Source organism: Scomber japonicus, chromosome 8, assembly GCF_027409825.1.
Source record: "Scomber japonicus isolate fScoJap1 chromosome 8, fScoJap1.pri, whole genome shotgun sequence".
NCBI classification, from domain to species: Eukaryota; Metazoa; Chordata; class Actinopteri; order Scombriformes; family Scombridae; genus Scomber; species Scomber japonicus.
In genome coordinates, this window is record NC_070585.1 from 16602079 (window position 1) to 16627308 (window position 25230).

Consider the following 25230-nt stretch of genomic DNA (forward strand, 5'->3'; position numbering starts at 1 on the left):
TGCACCATATACCTCAATTTTCAGCACCGCGGACAGCATCTCACTTCACATAACTTGATTGGAATGCTGTTGTTGTATTACATAATGTAACCTAGTATTCTCGGTCAATGGTTTTATCATTTTTCATCGTTGTATTTGTTTGGTAATGCGGACTGAGAACTATTTTGTTTTTTTTTTGTTTTTCCTTTCTTTTCAATATTATAAATCTGGAAACCCATTGGACTTGAAGATTTGTCATCTCCACAGTTTCTTCATGAGTATTAACTCCAGCTGTGGTGTTTAAAAAATATGTTTTGTGTGTCACTTAAAGTATGAGTCTTACATTTGTGACACTAACAATCAAAAATGCCCTCTCACTGCTCATTTAACGTTTTACCAAATGACTTGCGTTACCTTCCGAGCTTTTCCCCTACCGATTATATAATTAGTGGCGTTTTGTTGTTATAGAATTTGTCACATATGTTAATATTTTTTAGACTATTTACATTAAAGCTGCATTGTATCAATACTTAGGTTTGGACTGTTGTTTTGTTTTTTAAACTTTTAATAGTTTTGTTATGGAATTATGTTTTACTCCGGTGAAATATCAAATACACATCAAAACAAATAATCAGCCACTTAATATTACTAGAAAACATTTAATGTTGCATGGTCTTACTGAGTTTGGACTCTAAGAGACGCTGTTGGCCAATTCAACATCTCTAAAACATCGAGCAGTCCCCTCCTTTTCCACTCTGGCCTATAACAGAACGACAGAGACTGTGTATTATGTCGACTGAGCTTCGAAGAAAACAGACTGGCGTTAAGTGATATATCCGTTCAAATATACAGAAGTGCTCAACTGGAAAGCCAAAACCATTTTTAATATATTTTTCAGAATAGCTATCTTGCTTGGATAGTTTTGGAGTATATTTTCGTTTTTCTTCCTTTTGCGATGGCATGTAGAATACCACCCTGCAGCCAGTGCGTAAAATGGCGCTTTGGCTGCGGACAGATTTGGCAGCTTTTGTTTATTTTCTGTTATCTTAACTATATGGTCAGCGGACATATCCGATATTCAATCCCGGAGGAGATGAAGAAAGGCTCCATCATTGGTAATGTAGCACAAGACCTTGGTTTGGATTTGAAAAGGCTTCGTTCTGGCCGGGCCCGTATCGTGACCGGAGAGAGCATCCACTACACCGAGCTGAAGACAGACAAAGGGATTTTGGTTGTCAATGAGAGAATAGACCGAGAGCAGCTTTGTGGGGACGTAACGCCGTGCAGCTTCAGCTTTGAGATGATTTTAGAAAACCCTATGGAGTTACATCAAATCACAGTTGAAATAACAGACATAAACGATCATTCACCCACATTTAAAAGAGATAGAATCCATTTTGAAATCAGTGAATCAGCTACTACTGGCGCTCGTTTTTCATTGACAAGTGCAGAAGACCCAGATGTTGGTGTTAATGGACTTAGAGAATATTTTTTGACCGAGAATGACAATTTCGTTTTGAAACAGAACTCTAATGCAGATGGTAAGAAATATGCTGAGATGATACTTCAGAAGCCATTAGACAGAGAGAAGCAGCCCAGCCTGTCTCTAAAGTTAATAGCTGTAGATGGCGGAAACCCGCAGAGATCTGGTACAGTAAACATAGATATCACTATACTTGATGCCAATGATAATGCGCCTGTATTTAATCAATCGGTGTACAAAGCTACAGTTAGGGAAAACGCTCCTAAAGAAACTTATGTTACCACTGTCAATGCCAGCGATGCAGATATCGGGTCATATGGTATGGTGACATATTATTTTTCAGATCTCAACAGTGGTCTCGGTGATTTGTTTAGTTTGGATGAAAGAACTGGCGTCATTTTAATAATCGGTTCTATTGATTATGAAAAAGACAAAAAGTACGAACTCAGAATAGATGCAAAGGATCAGGGCGGTTTGACGGATTCAAGTGAAGTGATAATTGAAGTAAGCGATGTAAATGACAACGCCCCTGTCATAAGCGTCATGTCATTCACTAGTCCAGTGTCAGAGGACTCCCCTCCTGGTACCACTATTGGCATTATAAATGTAAAAGATCTTGATTCGGTTGAAAACGGACAAGTCAATTGTAAAATAGAACATAATGCACCTTTCAAGATTAAATCCAATTTAAGAAATTACTATACTATGATAACAGATACTGTATTAGATCGTGAAAGTGTTTCAGAGTATAATATCACTGTAGTTGCGACAGATGCAGGAAGGCCTCCTCTATCAACAAAAAGAACATTTCATTTAAAAGTTTCGGATGTAAATGACAATGCTCCAGTGTTTCCACAAAGTGTTTACAGTGCGTTTATGACAGAGAATAACTCTCCAGGAGTTTCTGTTCTCACTGTAAAGGCTAAAGATCCTGATGAAAATCAAAATGCTCGTATTTCTTATATTCTGGAGAATACTAATATCGGTGGCTCTCCTGTTTCTGATTATGTTTCTATCAATTCGGAAAGTGGGGTAATACATGCAGTGCGTGCTTTGGATTATGAGCAAATCAAACAGCTTATTTTGATTATCAAAGCTCAGGATGGAGGCTCCCCTCCACTCAGTAGCAATGTGAGCGTGAAAATAATGATCCAGGACCAGAACGACAACCCCCCTCAGGTTCTGTACCCGGTCCAGACTGGTGGCTCTCTGGTGGCTGAAATGGTTCCTCGTTCAGCAGATGTGGGCTATCTGGTCACTAAAGTTGTGGCTGTGGATGTGGACTCTGGACAGAATGCCTGGCTCTCCTATAAACTGCAGAAAGCCACAGACAGGGCGCTGTTTGAAGTGGGCTTACAGAATGGAGAAATAAGAACTATCCGCCAGGTGACTGATAAAGATGCTGTGAAACAAAGACTGACTGTTATAGTGGAGGACAACGGGCAGCCCTCTCGTTCAGCTACAGTCATTGTTAACGTGGCGGTGGCGGACAGCTTCCCTGAAGTGCTGTCAGAGTTCACTGACTTTACACACGACAAGGAGTACAATGACAACCTGACTTTTTACTTAGTGTTGGCTCTGGCTGTAGTTTCCTTCCTCTTCATCACGTGTTTAGTGGTTATTATATCAGTGAAAATCTACAGATGGAGACAGTCTCGCATCCTGTATCACTCCAATCTCCCTGTGATTCCATATTATCCACCACGTTACTCAGACACTTTGGGGACAGGGACTCTCCAACACGTGTACAATTACGAGGTGTGCAGGACGACTGACTCCAGAAAGAGTGACTGTAAGTTCGGCAGAGCAGGTAGTCAAAACGTGCTGATAATGGACCCCAGTTCTACAGGGACGATGCAGCGGATACAGAGTGAAAGGAGCATCCTGGATGAACCAGACTCTCCTCTTGAGGTTAGTTCAGCTTTATCATCTGAGTTAAAGACACAATCTCTGTTTTTCGTGCAGCACCAGACCCCACAGTGTCCCCTTTGTGAACTGTTAACTGTTTAAACTCACCTGCCATATGTTTGGACTTAATTGATCAACAGACAACTGAGGTTTAAGTGTTGACCTGCATAAGACCGTAATACTGAGTTTCGTGCAATACCAGTAATTGATTGTCCACATATTTTCTTGAGCTCCTGTTCTCATTTCACTTCATTAACATAGACATAGACATCTTCCATCAGTCACTATGTGCCTGTCATTTCGTATCTCTAATATTGTAACATTTTATGGGAGGTCACTGCAGTTTGAGTATTGTTTTCTGCTGCTGGTTTAGTCGTTCAATTTAAAAAATAAAATGGATCCAAATGTAGTTATAGTAAACAATTCAGGAGTAGCTGTTTATATTGAGAAGGGATGTATACTTGGCCTTAACTGCAGTGTGAGGAGTTCAGCTTTTGGGCTCTAAGTGACGCTGTTGGTCAGCAAAACAATTTGAGTGTTAACAACCTGCCTTTTCTCCACCTTCACTGCTCTTCGTCAGATATACTGTCCTTCGTGAGAGGACAGGTCGTTGTCGTCATTTACACTTGTCTTTGAAATATACGAGGAGCAGAACCATTTGTTTAAACTAGACTACATGCTCATTTTTATTTTATTCAAGTGAGGACGCATAATTCGTGGAGACCTGTTTATGGTATGGCACCTCGAGGACAACTCTGCACCAGAAGTGTAAGATGGCGATTGTCTTGTATATTACGATGGGAAGTATGCATTCTCATTTTGCTTACTTTCATGACTGATCGAGTGGCTGGTCAGATTCGTTATTCTATACCAGAGGAGATGAAGAAAGGCTCTATTATTGGCAATGTAGCACAAGACCTCGGTCTGGATCTGAAACGGCTTCGCTCTGGCCGTGCCCGTATCGTGAGTGGAGAAAACATCCAGTACACTGAGCTGAAGACGGACAAAGGGATTCTAGTCGTGAATGAGAGAATAGACCGAGAGCAGCTTTGTGGAGACGTGACACCGTGTAGCCTCAGCTTCGAAATCATTTTAGAAAATCCAATTGAACTTCATCGTGTAACTGTCGAAATTTTAGATATTAATGACAATGCCCCTTTCTTTCCAAATAAAGACATCATGTTTGAAACGAGCGAATCTGCTACAATCGGAGCTAAATTTCCTGTTGAAAGCGCAGTTGATCCTGACGTTGGACTAAACGCATTACAAAATTACATTATATCTCCGAATAATTATTTTATTCTCAAACAGCATGCAAATCCAGACGGCAGTAAATACGCTGAATTGGTCCTTCAGAAGCCATTAGACAGAGAGGAACACCCAATTCTTTCTCTGAAAGTAATTGCTGTCGACGGTGGGAACCCACAGAGATCTGGCACAGTCAACATAAATGTATCTGTTTTAGATGTTAACGATAATGCTCCTGTGTTCAACCAGTCAGTTTACAGGGCATTCGTTGTGGAAAATGCGCCAAAAGGGACTTATATTACAACAGTTAACGCCACTGATGCAGACATTGGCTCTAATGGGGAAATAATATTCAGTTTTTCCAAGATAAAAGGCAATACGGTCGACATGTTTAGTTTCGACGAAAACACGGGTGTCATTTCAGTTTCAGGGCTTATAGACTTTGAGAAAGAGAAGAAATATGAGCTCAGGCTAGAGGCAAGGGATCGAGGAGGTTTGACTGGGACCAGTAAAATAATAATTGATGTAAGTGACGTTAATGACAATGTCCCTGTAATTAATATCATGTCATTTTCTAATACTGTATCGGAAGATGCTCCCCTTGGCACGACAGTAGCTGTCATCAATGTCAAAGACGCCGACTCAGCGAAAAACGGACAGATAAAATGTACTATAGACAAAACGCTTCCCTTTAAAATCCAGTCGTCATTAACGAATTACTATAATTTGGTGGCAGACCAGCATTTTGATAGAGAGACTATTTCTGAATATGATATTAAAATAGTAGCCACCGACTCAGGGTCCCCTCCTCTTTCCAGCTTCGTCACATTGCAACTTAGAATCTCTGACGTAAATGACAATGGGCCATTGTTCGACAAGAATTCCTATTCTGCTTACATCACAGAGAATAATTCCCCTGGAGTGTCCGTCATCACTGTCAGCGCGCGCGACTCTGATTGGAATCAAAACGCCAGGATCTCTTATTTTCTTGAGGACACACAAATCAGCGGCAATCCCGTTACTAACTATTTGTCCATAAACTCTGAAACAGGGATTTTACACGCGGTGCGTTCGTTTGATTATGAGCAAATCAAAGAACTTCATCTCACTGTGAAAGCTCAGGATGGAGGTTCCCCTCCACTCAGTAGCAATGTGACAGTGAAAATAATAATCCAGGACCAGAACGACAACCCGCCTCAGGTTCTGTACCCAGTCCAGACCGGTGGCTCTCTGGTGGCTGAAATGGTGCCTCGCTCAGCAGATGTGGGCTATCTGGTGACTAAAGTGGTGGCTGTGGATGTGGACTCTGGACAGAATGCCTGGCTCTCCTATAAACTGCAGAAAGCCACAGACAGGGCGCTGTTTGAAGTGGGCTTACAGAATGGAGAAATAAGAACTATCCGCCAGGTGACTGATAAAGATGCTGTAAAACAAAGACTGACTGTTATAGTGGAGGACAACGGGCAGCCCTCTCGTTCAGCTACAGTCATTGTTAACGTGGCGGTGGCGGACAGCTTCCCTGAAGTGCTGTCAGAGTTCACTGACTTTACACACGACAAGGAGTACAATGACAACCTGACTTTTTACTTAGTGTTGGCTCTGGCTGTAGTTTCCTTCCTCTTCATCACGTGTTTAGTGGTTATTATATCAGTGAAAATCTACAGATGGAGACAGTCTCGCATCCTGTATCACTCCAATCTCCCTGTGATTCCATATTATCCACCACGTTACTCAGACACTTTGGGGACAGGGACTCTCCAACACGTGTACAATTATGAGGTGTGCAGGACGACTGACTCCAGAAAGAGTGACATGAAATATATGCAACCGATGAGTCCAAGTTTAGTGAGTGTGGATGGAGCAGGGGCTGATACACCACAGTTGGAAAAGCAGCTGTCAGGGACCTGCTCTCTAATGTCAACCTTGGTGAGTAATTTCTTGAATTCTCCATGCTCCATATTCTCGTTTTTAAGGTTGTTTTCTTTTTTCTGACAGTGTTTAGATAAATTGCACTTGAACGGATTTCAGAGGTCTCTCGGTTTCGTTGTCCATGGTGCTGGAAAAGTTGGTCAATAGATCAATTCCTGCTAACTTTCTGCACGACAACTCCTACAAGGAAAGCTGTAAATATTCTCAATTAAATTCTTTACATATCTTTTTTCTGACAGTATTTAGATAAATTGCACTTGAACGGATTTCAGTGGTGCCTCGGTTTCGCTGTCCATGGTGCTAGAAAAGTTGGTCATTGCCTAAATTCTGGCTAACTTTCTGCACGACATCTCCTGCAAGTAAAGCTGTAAACATTCTCAATTAAATTCTTTACATATCTTTGAAAATGACACAATAGTAACATTTAATATTACTTCACATGTAACCACAGACTGGCTGTTGTTTCTGGCATAAGTTTGAACACGAGATGAGATTATTTTCAGCAGGTGGAGTTTAACCGCTTATTCAGTGGGAGTTAACATTTATCAAAGATTGCATCATGCAGATTTGTACCTATTTCATTATTTCAACATTATTAAGATCTGTTAGTAAGCGGGAATTGGGTTTCATTTAGAAAACTATCTACATACACAATTTACATGGAAAAACAACAATGATTCAGCTACCAACAAAAGAACCAGGAACAATTGTTTCTTTTCTCGCTTTTTCACTATCCATATTTTTTTTCAGTATTTAGAATGTAGTATTGTTTCTGTATTTGACTGTATTATTATTATTTAATTTATACATCGGGTTATCATGTTGTTTCACCATCAGCATCAGTCGTGATATTTAGAGAAATAATATTTTATTGAAAGTCGCTGAAAAACACGTTTTCTCTATTGTCTTAATATTAAGAAACTTTGTTGAATCAGAGCTGGTCGATTTATGAGCACAGGCTCCATTCATAAGTCCCCATGTAAAGTATAATTCCAAAATGATCCAAATAAGAATAATAACAACCCATAAGGTTTAATACATCATTTTAACTATTCCTAATAATGTTCATATCAAATACATTACCCTGGATGGGCTCTGAGCGCCGCTGTTGATTCATCACTGACTAACTGTCCAAATAAGCAGCAACGGTCCACCCCTTTATTCCTCTCACTGTTTCACTGGTTGGTAAGAGGACGGTCTGGCTCGTCAACGTTTCAATGATAGCATTTCTCCTTGAATTTCACTGCTGAAAATACCGTTATCTTTTCATTTTTTGGATTTGATTACGACAATTGTCCATATAGAAGGATTACTGCGTGTGTACTCTTGGATTTATGATGGGGTGGATGTGGATAACCGTTTGCAGAGGCCGATGGCAAGCACTGTTTGTCATTCTTTGTCTTTTCAAGCTGAGCTCAGTGACCGGGCAGGCTCGGTATTCTATACCGGAGGAGCAGGCAGAAGGGTCTTTCGTTGGAAATATTGCTAGAGATTTAGGCTTGGATGTGGCAAGGCTCATATCAGGTAAAGCTCGTATTATTACAAAAGGAAGTCGACAGTATGTGGATTTAAACCGAGACAAAGGCACACTTGTTATTAAAGAACGAATCGACCGAGAAGAGCTTTGTGGACAGACGACGCCCTGTAGCTTCAGTTTCGAGGTAATTTTAGAAAATCCAATTCAGCTTTATCGGGTAACAGTGGAGGTAACAGACATTAATGATAACAGTCCGTCGTTCCCAAAAGATGAAATCAATTTGAAAATTGCCGAAAATGCTGCAGCTGGGACTCGCTTCTCACTAGAGAGTGCAGACGATCCTGATGTTGGTATTAATGATATTCAGAAATACACACTTAAACCCTCAGATCATTTTAAATTGGAAATACAGAGCCAACAGGATGGAGGCAAATTTATCGAAATGATTTTAAAGAATCCGTTAGATCGAGAGAAAGAGGAGACTCACTCACTCGTGTTGATTGCTTCAGATGGCGGTGAGCCACACAGATCAGGGACGGTGCGTATTCACATCACTGTGCTTGATGTTAACGATAATGCGCCAGTGTGTAGCCAGCCTGTTTATAAAGCAGATGTCAGAGAAAATTCTCCTGAAGGAACTGTGGTAACCACTGTTAGTGCAAATGACGCAGATGAAGGAGTCAGTAGTGAAGTCACTTATTCTATCGCTCATGTCGCTAAAGAGGCGAAACAGCTGTTTGAAGTAAATTCTAAAACAGGAGAGATTAAAGTTACAGGTAAACTAGATTTTGAAAAATCTAAAACTTACCAATTAAATGTTAAGGCTAGTGACCACGGGGGATTTACAGATACGTGCAAAGTTATTGTTCAAATACTTGATGAAAATGACAATGTCCCTACAATACAGCTTATGTCATTTTCTAACTCTATATCGGAGGATTCTCCCCCCGGTACAACTATAGCTGTTGTTAACGTGGATGATGAAGACTCTGATGGAAACGGTGTTGTCAAGTGCTCCATTACCTCTGACGTACCTTTCAAAATTGAATCTTCATTAACAGGATATTATACAATAGTAACAGAAGACTTCTTAGACAGAGAAAGTATTCCTGAGTATAATATCACCATAACCGTCTCTGACCAAGGCTCTCCTCCTCTGTCTAACAGTAAAAACATTAATGTTAAAGTGTCTGACGTGAATGACAGCCCACCCAAATTCAAGCAGTCAGAATATAGTAAGAATGTACCAGAGAACAACTCTCCCGGATTATCTGTGTTTACTCTCAGTGCTAGTGATGCAGACTGGGGCCAAAACGCTCGAGTGTCTTACTTTCTGGAGGAGAAAGAGATTAATGGAGTAGCTGTGTCGTCATTAGTGTCCATAAACTCAGAAAACGGTGTCGTTCATGCAGTGAGGTCGTTTGATTATGAACAAATCAAATGGTTTGAATTCAATGTGACTGCACGTGATGCCGGGTCTCCTCCTCTGAGTTCGGTTGCTACAGTGAAACTTATGATCCAGGACCAGAACGACAACCCCCCTCAGGTTTTGTACCCAGTCCAGACTGGTGGCTCTCTGGTGGCTGAAATGGTTCCTCGTTCAGCAGATGTGGGCTATCTGGTCACTAAAGTGGTGGCTGTGGATGTGGACTCTGGACAGAATGCCTGGCTCTCCTATAAACTGCAGAAAGCCACAGACAGGGCGCTGTTTGAAGTGGGCTTACAGAATGGAGAAATAAGAACTATCCGCCAGGTGACTGATAAAGATGCTGTGAAACAAAGACTGACTGTTATAGTGGAGGACAACGGGCAGCCCTCTCGTTCAGCTACAGTCATTGTTAACGTGGCGGTGGCGGACAGCTTCCCTGAAGTGCTGTCAGAGTTCACTGACTTTACACACGACAAGGAGTACAATGACAACCTGACTTTTTACTTAGTGTTGGCTCTGGCTGTAGTTTCCTTCCTCTTCATCACGTGTTTAGTGGTTATTATATCAGTGAAAATCTACAGATGGAGACAGTCTCGCATCCTGTATCACTCCAATCTCCCTGTGATTCCATATTATCCACCACGTTACTCAGACACTTTGGGGACAGGGACTCTCCAACATGTGTATAATTACGAGGTGTGCAGGACGACTGACTCCAGAAAGAGTGACATGAAATATATGCAACCGATGAGTCCAAGTTTAGTGAGTGTGGATGGAGCTGAGGCTGATACACCACAGTTGGAAAAGCAGCTGACAGGGACCTGCTCACAAATGTCAACCTTGGTGAGTAATTTCTTGAATTCGTCATCCTACATATTCTCGTTTTTCAGTTTGTTTTCTTTTTTCTGACAGTGTTTAGATAAATTGCACTTGAACGGATTTCAGAGGTCTCTCGGTTTCGTTGGCCATGGTGCTGGAAAAGTTGGTCAATGGATCAATTCCTGCTAACTTGCACGACAACTCCTACAAGGAAAGCTGTGAATATTCTCAATTAAATACTCTACATATATTTGAAAATGACACAATAGAAGCATTTAATATTACTTCACATTTAACCACAGCCTGGCTGTTGTTTCTGGCAGAAGTTTGAACACGAGTTAAGATGATCTTCAGCAGGTGGAGTTTAATCGCTTATTCAGTGGGAGTTAACATTTATCAAAGATTGTATCATGCAGATTTGTACCTATTTTATTATTTCAACATTATTAAGATCTGTTAGTAAGCGGGAATTGGGTTTCATTTGGAAAACTAACTACATACACAATTTACATGGAAAAATAACAATGATTCAGCTACCAACAAAAGAACCAGGAACGATAGTTTCTTTTCTCGCTGTTTTCACTATCTATATTATTTTTTTCAGTATTTAGAATGTAGTATTGTTTCTGTATGTGCCTGTATTATTATTATTATTTAATTTATACATCGGGTTATCATATTGTTTCAACATCAGCATCAGGCGTGATATTTAGAGAAATAATATTTTCTTGAAATTCGCTGAAAAACACGTTTTGTCTATTATCTTAATATTAAGAAACTTTGTTGAATTATAGGTGGTCGATTTATACGTACAGGCTCCATTCATAAGTCCCCCATAAAAAATATAATTCCAAAATGATCCAAAAAGAATAAAAACAACCCATAAGGTTTAATACATCATTTTAACTGTTCCTGATAATGTTCATATCAAATACATTACCCTGGATGGGCTCTGAGCGCCGCTGTTGATTCATCACTGACTAACTGTTCAAATAAGCAGCAACGGTCCACCCCTTTATTCCTCTCACTGTTTCACTGGTTGGTAAGAGGACGGTCTGGCTCGTCAACGTTTCAATGATAGCATTTCTCCTTGAATTTCACTGCTGAAAATACCGTAATCTTTTCATTTTTTGGATTTGATTAGGACAATTGTCCATATAGAAGGATTACTGCGTGTGTACTCTTGGATTTATGATGGGGTGGATGTGGATAACCGTTTGCAGAGGCCGATGGCAAGCACTGTTTGTCATTCTTTGTCTTTTCAAGCTGAGCTCAGTGACCGGGCAGGCTCGGTATTCTATACCGGAGGAGCAGGCAGAAGGGTCTTTCGTTGGAAACATTGCTAGAGATTTAGGCTTGGATGTGGCGAGACTCATATCAGGTAAAGCTCGTATTATTACAAAAGGAAGTCGACAGTATGTGGATTTAAACCGAGACAAAGGCACACTTGTTATTAAAGAACGAATCGACCGAGAAGAGCTTTGTGGACAGACGACGCCCTGTAGCTTCAGTTTCGAGGTCATTTTAGAAAATCCAATTCAGCTTTATCGGGTAACAGTGGAGGTTACAGACATTAATGATAACAGTCCGTCGTTCCCAAAAGATGAAATCAATTTGAAAATTGCTGAAAGTGTTGTATCGGGGACTCGCTTCTCACTAGAGAGTGCAGAAGACCCCGATGTTGGTATTAATGATATTCAGAAATACACACTTAAACCTTCAGATCATTTCAAATTGGAAATACAGAGCCAACAGGATGGAGGGATTTTTATCGAAATGGTTTTACAGACCCCGTTAGATCGAGAGAAAGAGGAGACTCACTCACTCGTGTTGATTGCTTCAGATGGCGGTGAGCCACACAGATCAGGGACGGTGCGTATTCACATCACTGTGCTAGACGCTAACGATAATGCACCAGTGTGTAGCCAGCCTGTTTATAAAGCAGATGTCAGAGAAAATTCTCCTGAAGGAACTGTGGTAACCACTGTTAGTGCAAATGACGCAGATGAAGGAGTCAGTAGTGAAGTAACTTATTCTATCGCTCATGTCGCTAAAGAGGCCAAACAGCTGTTTGAAGTAAATTCTAAAACAGGAGAGATTAAAGTTACAGGTAAACTGGATTTTGAAAAATCTAAAACTTACCAGTTAAATGTTAAGGCTAGTGACCACGGTGGATATACAGATACATGCAAAGTTATTGTTCAAATACTTGATGAAAATGACAATGTCCCTACAATACAGCTTATGTCATTTTCTAACTCTATATCGGAGGATTCTCCCCCCGGTACAACTATAGCTGTTGTTAACGTGGATGATGAAGACTCTGATGGAAACGGTGTTGTCAAGTGCTCCATTAACTCTGACGTACCTTTCAAAATTGAATCTTCATTAACAGGATATTATACAATAGTAACAGAAGACTTCTTAGACAGAGAAAGTATTCCTGAGTATAATATCACCATAACCGTCTCTGACCAAGGCTCTCCTCCTCTGTCTAACAGTAAAAACATTAATGTTAAAGTGTCTGACGTGAATGACAGCCCACCCAAATTCAAGCAGTCAGAATATAGTAAGAATGTACCAGAGAACAACTCTCCCGGATTATCTGTGTTTACTCTCAGTGCTAGTGATGCAGACTGGGGCCAAAACGCTCGAGTGTCTTACTTTCTGGAGGAGAAAGAGATTAATGGAGTAGCTGTGTCGTCATTAGTGTCCATAAACTCAGAAAACGGTGTCGTTCATGCAGTGAGGTCGTTTGATTATGAACAAATCAAATGGTTTGAATTCAATGTGACTGCACGTGATGCCGGATCTCCTCCTCTGAGTTCGGTTGCTACAGTGAAACTTATGATCCAGGACCAGAACGACAACCCCCCTCAGGTTCTGTACCCAGTCCAGACTGGTGGCTCTCTGGTGGCTGAAATGGTTCCTCGTTCAGCAGATGTGGGCTATCTGGTGACTAAAGTGGTGGCTGTGGATGTGGACTCTGGACAGAATGCCTGGCTCTCCTATAAACTGCAGAAAGCCACAGACAGGGCGCTGTTTGAAGTGGGCTTACAGAATGGAGAAATAAGAACTATCCGCCAGGTGACTGATAAAGATGCTGTGAAACAAAGACTGACTGTTATAGTGGAGGACAACGGGCAGCCCTCTCGTTCAGCTACAGTCATTGTTAACGTGGCGGTGGCGGACAGCTTCCCTGAAGTGCTGTCAGAGTTCACTGACTTTACACACGACAAGGAGTACAATGACAACCTGACTTTTTACTTAGTGTTGGCTCTGGCTGTAGTTTCCTTCCTCTTCATCACGTGTTTAGTGGTTATTATATCAGTGAAAATCTACAGATGGAGACAGTCTCGCATCCTGTATCACTCCAATCTTCCTGTGATTCCATATTATCCACCACGTTACTCAGACACTTTGGGGACAGGGACTCTCCAACACGTGTACAATTACGAGGTGTGCAGGACGACTGACTCCAGAAAGAGTGACATGAAATATATGCAACCGATGAGTCCAAGTTTAGTGAGTATCGATGGAGCTGGGGCAGATACACCGCAGGTGGAGAAGCAGCTGACAGGGACCTGCTCTCAAATGTCAACCTTGGTGAGTAATTTCTTGGATCCTGCTTACTCCATATTTTCGTTTTTCCATAGCGTTTTCTACGACAGTATTTAGAGAAAGATCACTTCAACAGATTTCAATAGTGCCTTGATTTCGCTGTCCATGGTGCTGGAATGGTTGATGATGGAATCATTTTGAAGTGACTTTCTCAATGACTTGTACTGTAAGGCAAGCTGTAAATGTTCTGAAACAAATAATTTGCATATATTTAAAAACGACACCATTGTAAAACTGAATATTACTTCACATTTAACCACAGCCTGGCTGTTGTTTTTAGAAGAAATTGGAACACCAGTAAAATTATCTTCTATCTAGTTTCATCGCTTATTCAGTGGGAGGTGAAACAAAGGTTTTGCAAGTTTGTCATGCATATTGTTAAAATCTTTTTTAATATTTCACCATTCTTGAGATCTATTATCAACCGGAAATCGAGTTTCATTTTGAAAAATAGCTGCATTCACAATTTACATGGAAAAACAACAATGATACAACTAAAAACGAAAGGACCAGAAAATTATTATTTTCTTTTTTTCTGTATCTATATTTGTTTTAAGTATTTAGAATGTAGTATCGTTTATGCATTTATCCGTATTTTACATTATTATATAATTTATAGCACAGAGCATCATCTTGTTTCACTACACAGCATCAGTAGTGATGTTTACGGAATAATGTTTTAATTAATTCGGTGTAAAAGCCTTTTCTCTATTATCTCAATCTTAAAATGCGTTTGTGGAATTTGAGCTGGTCGATTTATAGACTCAGGTTCCATTAATAAGTCTCCCATGTAAAGCTTTATTCCAAAATGATCTACATATGAATACAAACAGGGTTTTAATACATAATTTGAACTTTTCCTAATAATTTACACATCAAATACATTACCGTACATGGGCTCTGAGCGCCGCTGTTGATTCATCACTGACTAGCTATCCAAACCAGCAGAGCAACGGCCCACCCCTTTATTCCTCTCAGTGTTTCATCGGTTGGTAAGAAGACAGTCTAGTCCGTCAACGTTTCAATTATTGCATTATAGACTTAACATTTCAATTTTTGATTTGACTACGAGGATTTTCCATATAGAAGGATTACTGCGTGTGTACTCTTGGATTTATGATGGGGTGGATGTGGATAACCGTCTGCAGAGGCCGATGGCAAGCACTGTTTGTCATTCTTTGTCTTTTCAAGCTGAGCTCAGTGACCGGGCAGGCTCGGTATTCTATACCGGAGGAGCAGGCAGAAGGGTCTTTCGTTGGAAACATTGCTAGAGATTTAGGCTTGGATGTGGCGAGACTCATATCAGGTAAAGCTCGTATTATTACAAAAGGAAGTCGACAGTATGTGGATTTAAACCGAGACAAAGGCACACTTGTTATTAAAGAACGAATCGACCGAGAAGAGCTTTGTGGACAGACGACGCCCTGTAGCTTCAGTTTCGAGGTCATTTTAGAAAATCCAATTCAGCTTTATCGGGTAACAGTGGAGGTAACAGACATTAATGATAACAGTCCGTCGTTCCCAAAAGATGTAATTAATTTGAAAATTGTCGAAAATGCTGCAGCTGGGACTCGTTTCTCACTGGAGAGTGCAGAAGACCCCGATGTTGGTATTAATGATATTCAGAAATACACACTTAAACCTTCAGATCATTTCAAATTGGATATACAGAGCCAACTGGATGGAGGGATTTTTATCGAAATGGTTTTACAGACCCCGTTAGATCGAGAGAAAGAGGAGAGTCACTCACTCGTGTTGATTGCTTCGGATGGCGGTGAGCCACACAGATCAGGGACGGTGCGTATTCACATCACTGTGCTAGATGCTAACGATAATGCGCCAGTGTGTAGCCAGCCTGTTTATAAAGCAGATGTCAGGGAAAATTCTCCTGAAGGAACTGTGGTAACCACTGTTAGTGCAAATGACGCAGATAAAGGACATTACGGTGAAGTAACTTATTCTATCGCTCATGTCGCTAAAGAGGCGAAACAGCTGTTTGAAGTAAATATGAAAACAGGAGAGATTAAAGTTACAGGTAAACTGGATTTTGAAAAATCTAAGACTTACCAATTAAATGTTCAGGCTAGTGACCACGGGGGATATACGGATACGTGCAAAGTTATTGTTCAAATACTTGATGAAAATGACAATGTCCCTACAATACAGCTTATGTCATTTTCTAACTCTATATCGGAGGATTCTCCCCCCGGTACAACTATAGCTGTTGTTAACGTGGATGATGAAGACTCTGATGGAAACGGTGTTGTCAAGTGCTCCATTACCTCTGACGTACCTTTCAAAATTGAGTCTTCATTAACAGGATATTATACAATAGTAACAGAAGACTTCTTAGACAGAGAAAGTATTCCTGAGTATAATATCACCATAACCGTCTCTGACCAAGGCTCTCCTCCTCTGTCTAACAGTAAAAACATTAATGTTAAAGTGTCTGACGTGAATGACAGCCCACCCAAATTCAAGCAGTCAGAATATAGTAAGACTGTACCAGAGAACAACTCTCCTGGATTCTCTGTGTTTACTATCAGTGCTAGTGATGCAGACTGGGGCCAAAACGCTCGAGTGTCTTACTTTCTGGAGGAGAAAGAGATTAATGGAGTAGCTGTGTCGTCATTAGTGTCCATAAACTCAGAAAACGGTGTCGTTCATGCAGTGAGGTCGTTTGATTATGAACAAATCAAATGGTTTGAATTCAACGTGACTGCACGTGATGCCGGATCTCCTCCTCTGAGTTCGGTTGCTACAGTGAAAATAATAATCCAGGACCAGAACGACAACCCTCCTCAGGTTCTGTACCCAGTCCAGACTGGTGGTTCTCTGGTGGCTGAAATGGTTCCTCGTTCAGCAGATGTGGGCTATCTGGTCACTAAAGTGGTGGCCGTGGATGTGGACTCTGGACAGAATGCCTGGCTCTCCTATAAACTACAGAAAGCCACAGACAGGGCGCTGTTTGAAGTGGGCTTACAGAATGGAGAAATAAGAACTATCCGCCAGGTGACTGATAAAGATGCTGTGAAACAAAGACTGACTGTTATAGTGGAGGACAACGGGCAGCCCTCTCGTTCAGCTACAGTCATTGTTAACGTGGCGGTGGCGGACAGCTTCCCTGAAGTGCTGTCAGAGTTCACTGACTTTACACACGACAAGGAGTACAATGACAACCTGACTTTTTACTTAGTGTTGGCTCTGGCTGTAGTTTCCTTCCTCTTCATCACGTGTTTAGTGGTTATTATATCAGTGAAAATCTACAGATGGAGACAGTCTCGCATCCTGTATCACTCCAATCTCCCTGTGATTCCATATTATCCACCACGTTACTCAGACACTTTGGGGACAGGGACTCTCCAACACGTGTACAATTACGAGGTGTGCAGGACGACTGACTCCAGAAAGAGTGACATGAAATATATGCAACCGATGAGTCCAAGTTTAGTGAGTATCGATGGAGCTGGGGCAGATACACCGCAGGTGGAGAAGCAGCTGACAGGGACCTGCTCTCAAATGTCAACCTTGGTGAGTAATTTCTTGGATCCTGCTTACTCCATATTTTCGTTTTTCCATAGCGTTTTCTCCGACAGTATTTAGAGAAAGATCACTTCAACGGATTTCAATAGTGCCTTGATTTCGCTGTCCATGGTGCTGGAAAGGTTAATGATGGATTCATTTTGAAGTGACTTTCTCAATGACTTGTACTGTAAGGCAAGCTGTAAATGTTCTGAAACAAATAATTTGCATATATTTAAAAACGACACCATTGTAAAACTGAATATTACTTCACATTTAACCACAGCCTTGCTGTTGTTTTTGGAAGAAGTTGGAACACCAGTAAAATTATCTTCAGCAGGTCTAGTTTCATCGCTTATTCAGTGGGAGGTGAAACAAAGGTTTTGCAAGATTGTCATGCATATTGTTAAAATCTTTTTTAATATTTCAACATTCTTGAGATCTATTATCAACCGGAAATCGGGTTTCATTTTGAAAAATAGCTGCATTCACAATTTACATGGAAAAACAACAATGATACAACTAAAAACGAAAGGACCAGAAAATTATAATTTTCTTTTTTTTCTGTATCTATATTTGTTTTAAGTATTTAGAATGTAGTATCGTTTATGCATTTAACCGTATTTTAAATTATTATATAATTTATAGCACAGAGCATCATCTTGTTTCACTACACAGCATCAGTAGTGATGTTTACGGAATAATGTTTTAATGAAATTCGGTGTAAAAGCCTTTTCTCTGTTATCTCAATCTTAAAATGCGTTTGTGGAATTTGAACAAGTGCATTTATAGACTCAGGTTCCATTAATAAGTCTCCCATGTAAAGCTTTATTCCAAAATGGTCCAAATAAGAATACAAACAGGGTTTTAATACATAATTTGAACTGTTGCTAATAATTTACACATCAAATACATTACCGTACGTGGGCTCTGAGCGCCGCTGTTGATTCATCACTGACTAGCTATCCAAACCAGCAGAGCAACGGCCCACCCCTTTATTCCTCTCAGTGTTTCATCGGTTGGTAAGAAGACAGTCTAGTCCGTCAACGTTTCAATTATTGCATTATAGACTTAACATTTCAATTTTTGATTTGACTACGAGGATTTTCCATATAGAAGGATTACTGCGTGTGTACTCTTGGATTTATGATGGGGTGGATGTGGATAACCGTCTGCAGAGGCCGATGGCAAGCACTGTTTGTCATTCTTTGTCTTTTCAAGCTGAGCTCAGTGACCGGGCAGGCTCGGTATTCTATACCGGAGGAGCAGGCAGAAGGGTCTTTCGTTGGAAACATTGCTAGAGATTTAGGCTTGGATGTGGCGAGGCTCAAATCAGGTAAAGCTCGTATTATTACAAAAGGAAGTCGACAGTATGTGGATTTAAACCGAGACAAAGGCACACTTGTTATTAAAGAGCGTATCGACCGAGAAGAGCTTTGCGGACAGACGACGCCCTGTAGCTTCAGTTTCGAGGTCATTTTAGAAAATCCAATTCAGCTTTATCGGGTAACAGTGGAGGTAACAGACATTAATGATAACAGTCCGTCGTTCCAAAAGGTTGAAATCAATTTGAAAATAGCTGAAAATGCTGCACTAGGGACTCGTTTCTCTTTGGTGAGTGCAGACGATCCTGATGTTGGCATTAACGATATTCAGAAATACACACTTAAACCTTCAGATCATTTCAAATTGGAAGTCCATAGCCAACCGGATGGTGGCAAATTTATTGAAATGGTTTTACAGACCCCGTTAGATCGAGAGAAAGAGGAGACTCACTCACTCGTGTTGATTGCTTCAGATGGCGGTGAGCCACACAGATCAGGGACGGTGCGTATTCATATAACTGTGCTTGATGTTAACGATAATGCACCAGTGTGTAGCCAGCCTGTTTATAAAGCAGATGTCAGGGAAAATTCTCCTGAAGGAACTGTGGTAACCACTGTTAGTGCAAATGACGCAGATGAAGGAGTCAGTAGTGAAGTCACTTATTCCTTCCCCCATGTCGCTAAAGAGGCGAAACAGCTGTTTGAAGTAAATTCTAAAACAGGAGAGATTAAAGTTACAGGTAAATTAGATTTTGAAAAATCTAAAACTTACCAATTAAATGTTCAGGCTAGTGACCACGGGGGATTTACAGATACGTGCAAAGTTATTGTTCAAATACTTGATGAAAATGACAATGTCCCTACAATACAGCTTATGTCATTTTCTAACTCTATATCGGAGGATTCTCCCCCCGGTACAACTATAGCTGTTGTTAACGTGGATGATGGAGACTCTGATGGAAACGGTGTTGTCAAGTGCTCCATTAACTCTGACGTACCTTTCAAAATTGAGTCTTCATTAACAGGATATTATACAATAGTAACAGAAGACTTCTTAGACAGAGAAAGTATTCCTGAGTATAATATCACCATAACCGTCTCTGACCAAGGCTCTCCTCCTCTGTCTAACAGTAAAAACATTAATGTTAAAGTGTCTGACGTGAATGACAGCCCACCCAAATTCAAGCAGTCAGAATATAGTAAGACTGTACCAGAGAACAACTCTCCCGGATTCTCTGTGTTTACTATCAGTGCTAGTGATGCAGACTGGGGCCAAAACGCTCGAGTGTCTTACTTTCTGGAGGAGAAAGAGATTAATGGAGTAGCTGTGTCGTCATTAGTGTCCATAAACTCAGAAAACGGTGTCGTTCATGCAGTGAGGTCGTTTGATTATGAACAAATCAAATGGTTTGAATTCAATGTGACTGCACGTGATGCCGGATCTCCTCCTCTGAGTTCGGTAGCTACAGTGAAAATAATGATCCAAGACCAGAACGACAACCCCCCTCAGGTTCTGTACCCAGTCCAGACTGGTGGCTCTGTGGTGGGTGAAATGGTTCCTCGTTCATCAGATGTCGGCTATCTGGTGACTAAAGTGGTGGCTGTGGATGTGGACTCTGGACAGAATGCCTGGCTCTCCTATAAACTGCAGAAAGCCACAGACAGGGCGCTGTTTGAAGTGGGCTTACAGAATGGAGAAATAAGAACTATCCGCCAGGTGACTGATAAAGATGCTGTGAAACAAAGACTGACTGTTATAGTGGAGGACAACGGGCAGCCCTCTCGTTCAGCTACAGTCATTGTTAACGTGGCGGTGGCGGACAGCTTCCCTGAAGTGCTGTCAGAGTTCACTGACTTTACACACGACAAGGAGTACAATGACAACCTGACTTTTTACTTAGTGTTGGCTCTGGCTGTAGTTTCCTTCCTCTTCATCACGTGTTTAGTGGTTATTATATCAGTGAAAATCTACAGATGGAGACAGTCTCGCATCCTGTATCACTCCAATCTCCCTGTGATTCCATATTATCCACCACGTTACTCAGACACTTTGGGGACAGGGACTCTCCAACACGTGTACAATTACGAGGTGTGCAGGACGACTGACTCCAGAAAGAGTGACATGAAATATATGCAACCGATGAGTCCAAGTTTAGTGAGTGTGGATGGAGCTGAGGCTGATACACCACAGGTGGAAAAGCAGCTGACAGGGACCTGCTCTCAAATGTCAACCTTGGTGAGTAATTTCTTGAATTCTCCATGGTACTTATTCTCGTCTTTCCGGTTTTATTTTTTTTCGTATCTTTTTTCTGACAGTATTTAGATAAATTACAATTGAACGGATTTCAGTGGTGCCTCCGTTTCGCTGTCCATGGTGCTGGAAAAGTTGGTCATTGCCTTAATTCTCGCTAACTTTCTGCACGACATCTCCTGCAAGTAAAGCTGTAAATATTCTCAATTCCATTCTTTACATATATTTGAAAACGACACAATAGTAACATTTAATATTACTTCACATGTAACCACAGACTGGCTTCAGCAGGTGGAGTTTAATCGCTTATTCAGTGGGAGTTAACATTTATCAAATATTGTATCATGCAGATTTGTACCTATTTTATTATTTCAACATTATTAAGATATGTTAGTAAGCGGGAATTGGGTTTCATTTTGAAAACTAACTACATATACAATGTACATGGAAAAACAACAATGATTCAGCTACCAACAAAAGAACCAGAAACGATTGTTTCTTTTCTCGCTGTTTTCACTATCCATATTATTTTTTCAGTATTTAGAATGTAGTATTGTTTCTGTATGTGTCTGTATTATTATTATTTAATTTATACATCGGGTTATCATATTGTTTCACCATCAGCATCAGTCGTGATATTTAGAGAAATAATATTTTCTTGAAATTCGCTGAAAAACACGTTTCCACTATCATCTTAATATTAAGAAACTTTGTGGAATTAGAGCTGGTCGATTTATGAGCACAGGCTCCATTCATAATCCCCATGTAAAATATAATTCCAAAATGATCCAAATAAGAATAAAAACAACCCATAAGGTTTAATACATCATTTTAACTATTCCTAATAATGTTCTTATCAAATACATTACCCTGGATGGGCTCTGAGCGCCGCTGTTGATTCATCACTGACTAACTGTCCAAATAAGCAGCAACGGTCCACCCCTTTATTCCTCTCACTGTTTCACTGGTTGGTAAGAGGACGGTCTGGCTCGTCAACGTTTCAATGATAGCATTTCTCCTTGAATTTCACTGCTGAAAATACCGTTATCTTTTCATTTTTTGGATTTGATAACGAGGATTTTCCATATAGAAGGATTACTGCGTGTGTACTCTTGGATTTATGATGGGGTGGATGTGGATAACCGTTTGCAGAGGCCGATGGCAAGCACTGTTTGTCATTCTTTGTCTTTTCAAGCTGAGCTCAGTGACCGGGCAGGCTCGGTATTCTATACCGGAGGAGCAGGCAGAAGGGTCTTTCGTTGGAAACATTGCTAGAGATTTAGGCTTGGATGTGGCGAGACTCATATCAGGTAAAGCTCGTATTATTACTAAAGGAAGTCGACAGTATGTGGATTTAAACCGAGACAAAGGCACACTTGTTATTAAAGAACGAGTCGACCGAGAAGAGCTTTGTGGACAGACGACGCCCTGTAGCTTCAGTTTCGAGGTAATTTTAGAAAATCCAATTCAGCTTTATCGGGTAACAGTGGAGGTTACAGACATTAATGATAACAGTCCGTCGTTCCCAAAAGATGAAATCAATTTGAAAATTGTTGAAAATGCCGCATTACGAACTCGTTTCTCATTGGTGAGTGCAGACGATCCTGATGTTGGCATTAATGATATTCAGAAATACACACTTAAACCCTCAGATAATTTCAAATTGGAAATCCAGAGCCAAGCAGATGGAGGCAAATTTATCGAAATGGTTTTACAGACCCCGTTAGATCGAGAGAAAGAGGAGACTCACTCACTCGTGTTGATTGCTTCAGATGGCGGTGAGCCACACAGATCAGGAACGGTGCGTATTCATATAACTGTGCTTGATGTTAACGATAATGCGCCAGTGTGTAGCCAGCCTGTTTATAAAGCAGATGTCAGGGAAAATTCTCCTGAAGGAACTGTGGTAACCACTGTTAGTGCAAATGACGCAGATGAAGGAGTCAGTAGTGAAGTCACTTATTCCTTCCCCCATGTCGCTAAAGAGGCGAAACAGCTGTTTGAAGTAAATTCTAAAACAGGAGAGATTAAAGTTACAGGTAAACTGGATTTTGAAAAATCTAAGACTTACCAATTAAATGTTCAGGCTAGTGACCACGGGGGATATACAGATACGTGCAAAGTTATTGTTCAAATACTTGATGAAAATGACAATGTCCCTACAATACAGCTTATGTCATTTTCTAACTCTATATCGGAGGATTCTCCCCCCGGTACAACTATAGCTGTTGTTAACGTGGATGATGAAGACTCTGATGGAAACGGTGTTGTCAAGTGCTCCATTACCTCTGACGTACCTTTCAAAATTGAATCTTCATTAACAGGATATTATACAATAGTAACAGAAGACTTCTTAGACAGAGAAAGTATTCCTGAGTATAATATCACCATAACCGTCTCTGACCAAGGCTCTCCTCCTCTGTCTAACAGTAAAAACATTAATGTTAAAGTGTCTGACGTGAATGACAGCCCACCCAAATTCAAGCAGTCAGAATATAGTAAGACTGTACCAGAGAACAACTCTCCCGGATTCTCTGTGTTTACTATCAGTGCTAGTGATGCAGACTGGGGCCAAAACGCTCGAGTGTCTTACTTTCTGGAGGAGAAAGAGATTAATGGAGTAGCTGTGTCGTCATTAGTGTCCATAAACTCAGAAAACGGTGTCGTTCATGCAGTGAGGTCGTTTGATTATGAACAAATCAAATGGTTTGAATTCAATGTGACTGCACGTGATGCCGGATCTCCTCCTCTGAGTTCGGTTGCTACAGTGAAAATAATGATCCAGGACCAGAACGACAACCCCCCTCAGGTTTTGTACCCAGTCCAGACTGGTGGCTCTCTGGTGGCTGAAATGGTTCCTCGATCAGCAGATGTGGGCTATCTGGTGACTAAAGTGGTGGCTGTGGATGTGGACTCTGGACAGAATGCCTGGCTCTCCTATAAACTGCAGAAAGCCACAGACAGGGCGCTGTTTGAAGTGGGCTTACAGAATGGAGAAATAAGAACTATCCGCCAGGTGACTGATAAAGATGCTGTGAAACAAAGACTGACTGTTATAGTGGAGGACAACGGGCAGCCCTCTCGTTCAGCTACAGTCATTGTTAACGTGGCGGTGGCGGACAGCTTCCCTGAAGTGCTGTCAGAGTTCACTGACTTTACACACGACAAGGAGTACAATGACAACCTGACTTTTTACTTAGTGTTGGCTCTGGCTGTAGTTTCCTTCCTCTTCATCACGTGTTTAGTGGTTATTATATCAGTGAAAATCTACAGATGGAGACAGTCTCGCATCCTGTATCACTCCAATCTCCCTGTGATTCCATATTATCCACCACGTTACTCAGACACTTTGGGGACAGGGACTCTCCAACACGTGTACAATTACGAGGTGTGCAGGACCACTGACTCCAGAAAGAGTGACTGTAAGTTCGGCACAGCTGGTAGTCAGAACGTGCTGATAATGGACCCCAGTTCTACAGGGACGATGCAGCGGATACAAAGTGAAAAGAGCATCCTGGATGAACCTGACTCTCCTTTAGAGGTGCGTGTCTTTATTCATGATTCTCCACAAACTTCCGATGAATAAATCATATCAGGTTTTTTTTCATATTACAGATACTATTTTCCTTAAGGTCTTGTTTCACTGACTACCGTGCTTCTTCAGCACCACTTGTGTTGGATAGCTCCTCTCAGAGTTGAGCCAGTTGACTGAACGGAGGAATAGGCTGTATAGAAAATTCACACTATAAAAGGCTGAATACTGTTTTGGGCTACCAGCATCTTCTTTTCTGTAGTGCATGACGTGTTTTTTGGGGAAGTGCTTTAATTGGAGAACATTTATGGGCTATATGTGTCCAGTCATGTGGAAGGAGAAACAAAAAACAATAGTTTGATGTTTATCCAATTACCAACATACCTTTTGACTTTACTGCATTTCTCTCTCACTACATCTTCATCTGTCACTTAACCCCCTTACACTATACTTACTGTAAATCTATTTTTAGGTTTTAATACAAACATATATGCACACATTAACCATAACCTAGATATATACAACGATAGTTGACTACTACACATTTTCAGCTGCTAATCAAAAGGTATTTTTTTTCCTATTAATTTGGTGATATCGCTTGTGATTTTCATTTCGGACTCTAAGGGCCGCTGTTGGTCTTCAAAGCGCATATGAAGCTTCTGAAAAGCAGTTGCAGCTTCAGTACTCTTCTTAGTGTATCGTGGAGA

General features: G+C 40.9%; 2 protein-coding genes across 2 annotated transcripts; both read left to right on the top strand.

Moving 5' to 3' along the window:
* The first annotated feature begins 1033 nt into the window (after positions 1 to 1033).
* Positions 1034 to 3472, top strand: LOC128363438 (protocadherin gamma-A7-like). The gene is made up of 2 exons (XM_053324440.1): positions 1034 to 1317; positions 2605 to 3472. Exons 1-2 carry the CDS (start codon positions 1034 to 1036, stop codon positions 3470 to 3472), a joined length of 1152 nt encoding a protein of 383 aa, XP_053180415.1.
* A 714-nt stretch (positions 3473 to 4186) lies between these two features.
* LOC128363439 (uncharacterized) lies at positions 4187 to 24577 on the top strand. Its single transcript, XM_053324441.1, has 6 exons — positions 4187 to 6591; positions 7914 to 10334; positions 11496 to 13916; positions 15042 to 17462; positions 18594 to 21060; positions 22082 to 24577. Exons 1-6 carry the CDS (start codon positions 4202 to 4204, stop codon positions 24575 to 24577), a joined length of 14616 nt encoding a protein of 4871 aa, XP_053180416.1. The 5' UTR covers positions 4187 to 4201.
* Positions 24578 to 25230: the final 653 nt, after the last annotated feature.

Bases quoted from the DNA above. Each gene is read 5' to 3' on its own strand.
- LOC128363438 (XM_053324440.1), top strand. From the start codon at position 1,034: ATGGTCAGCGGACATATCCGATATTCAATCCCGGAGGAGATGAAGAAA. The intron at 1,318-2,604 runs AGTTGAAATAAC...TGTGAGCGTGAA, and splicing joins ATGGAGTTACATCAAATCAC to AATAATGATCCAGGACCAGA.
- LOC128363439 (XM_053324441.1), top strand. From the start codon at position 4,202: ATGACTGATCGAGTGGCTGGTCAGATTCGTTATTCTATACCAGAGGAG. The intron at 6,592-7,913 runs GTTGTTTTCTTT...AACCGTTTGCAG, and splicing joins TCCATATTCTCGTTTTTAAG to AGGCCGATGGCAAGCACTGT. The intron at 17,463-18,593 runs GTTTTTCCATAG...AACCGTCTGCAG, and splicing joins CCTGCTTACTCCATATTTTC to AGGCCGATGGCAAGCACTGT.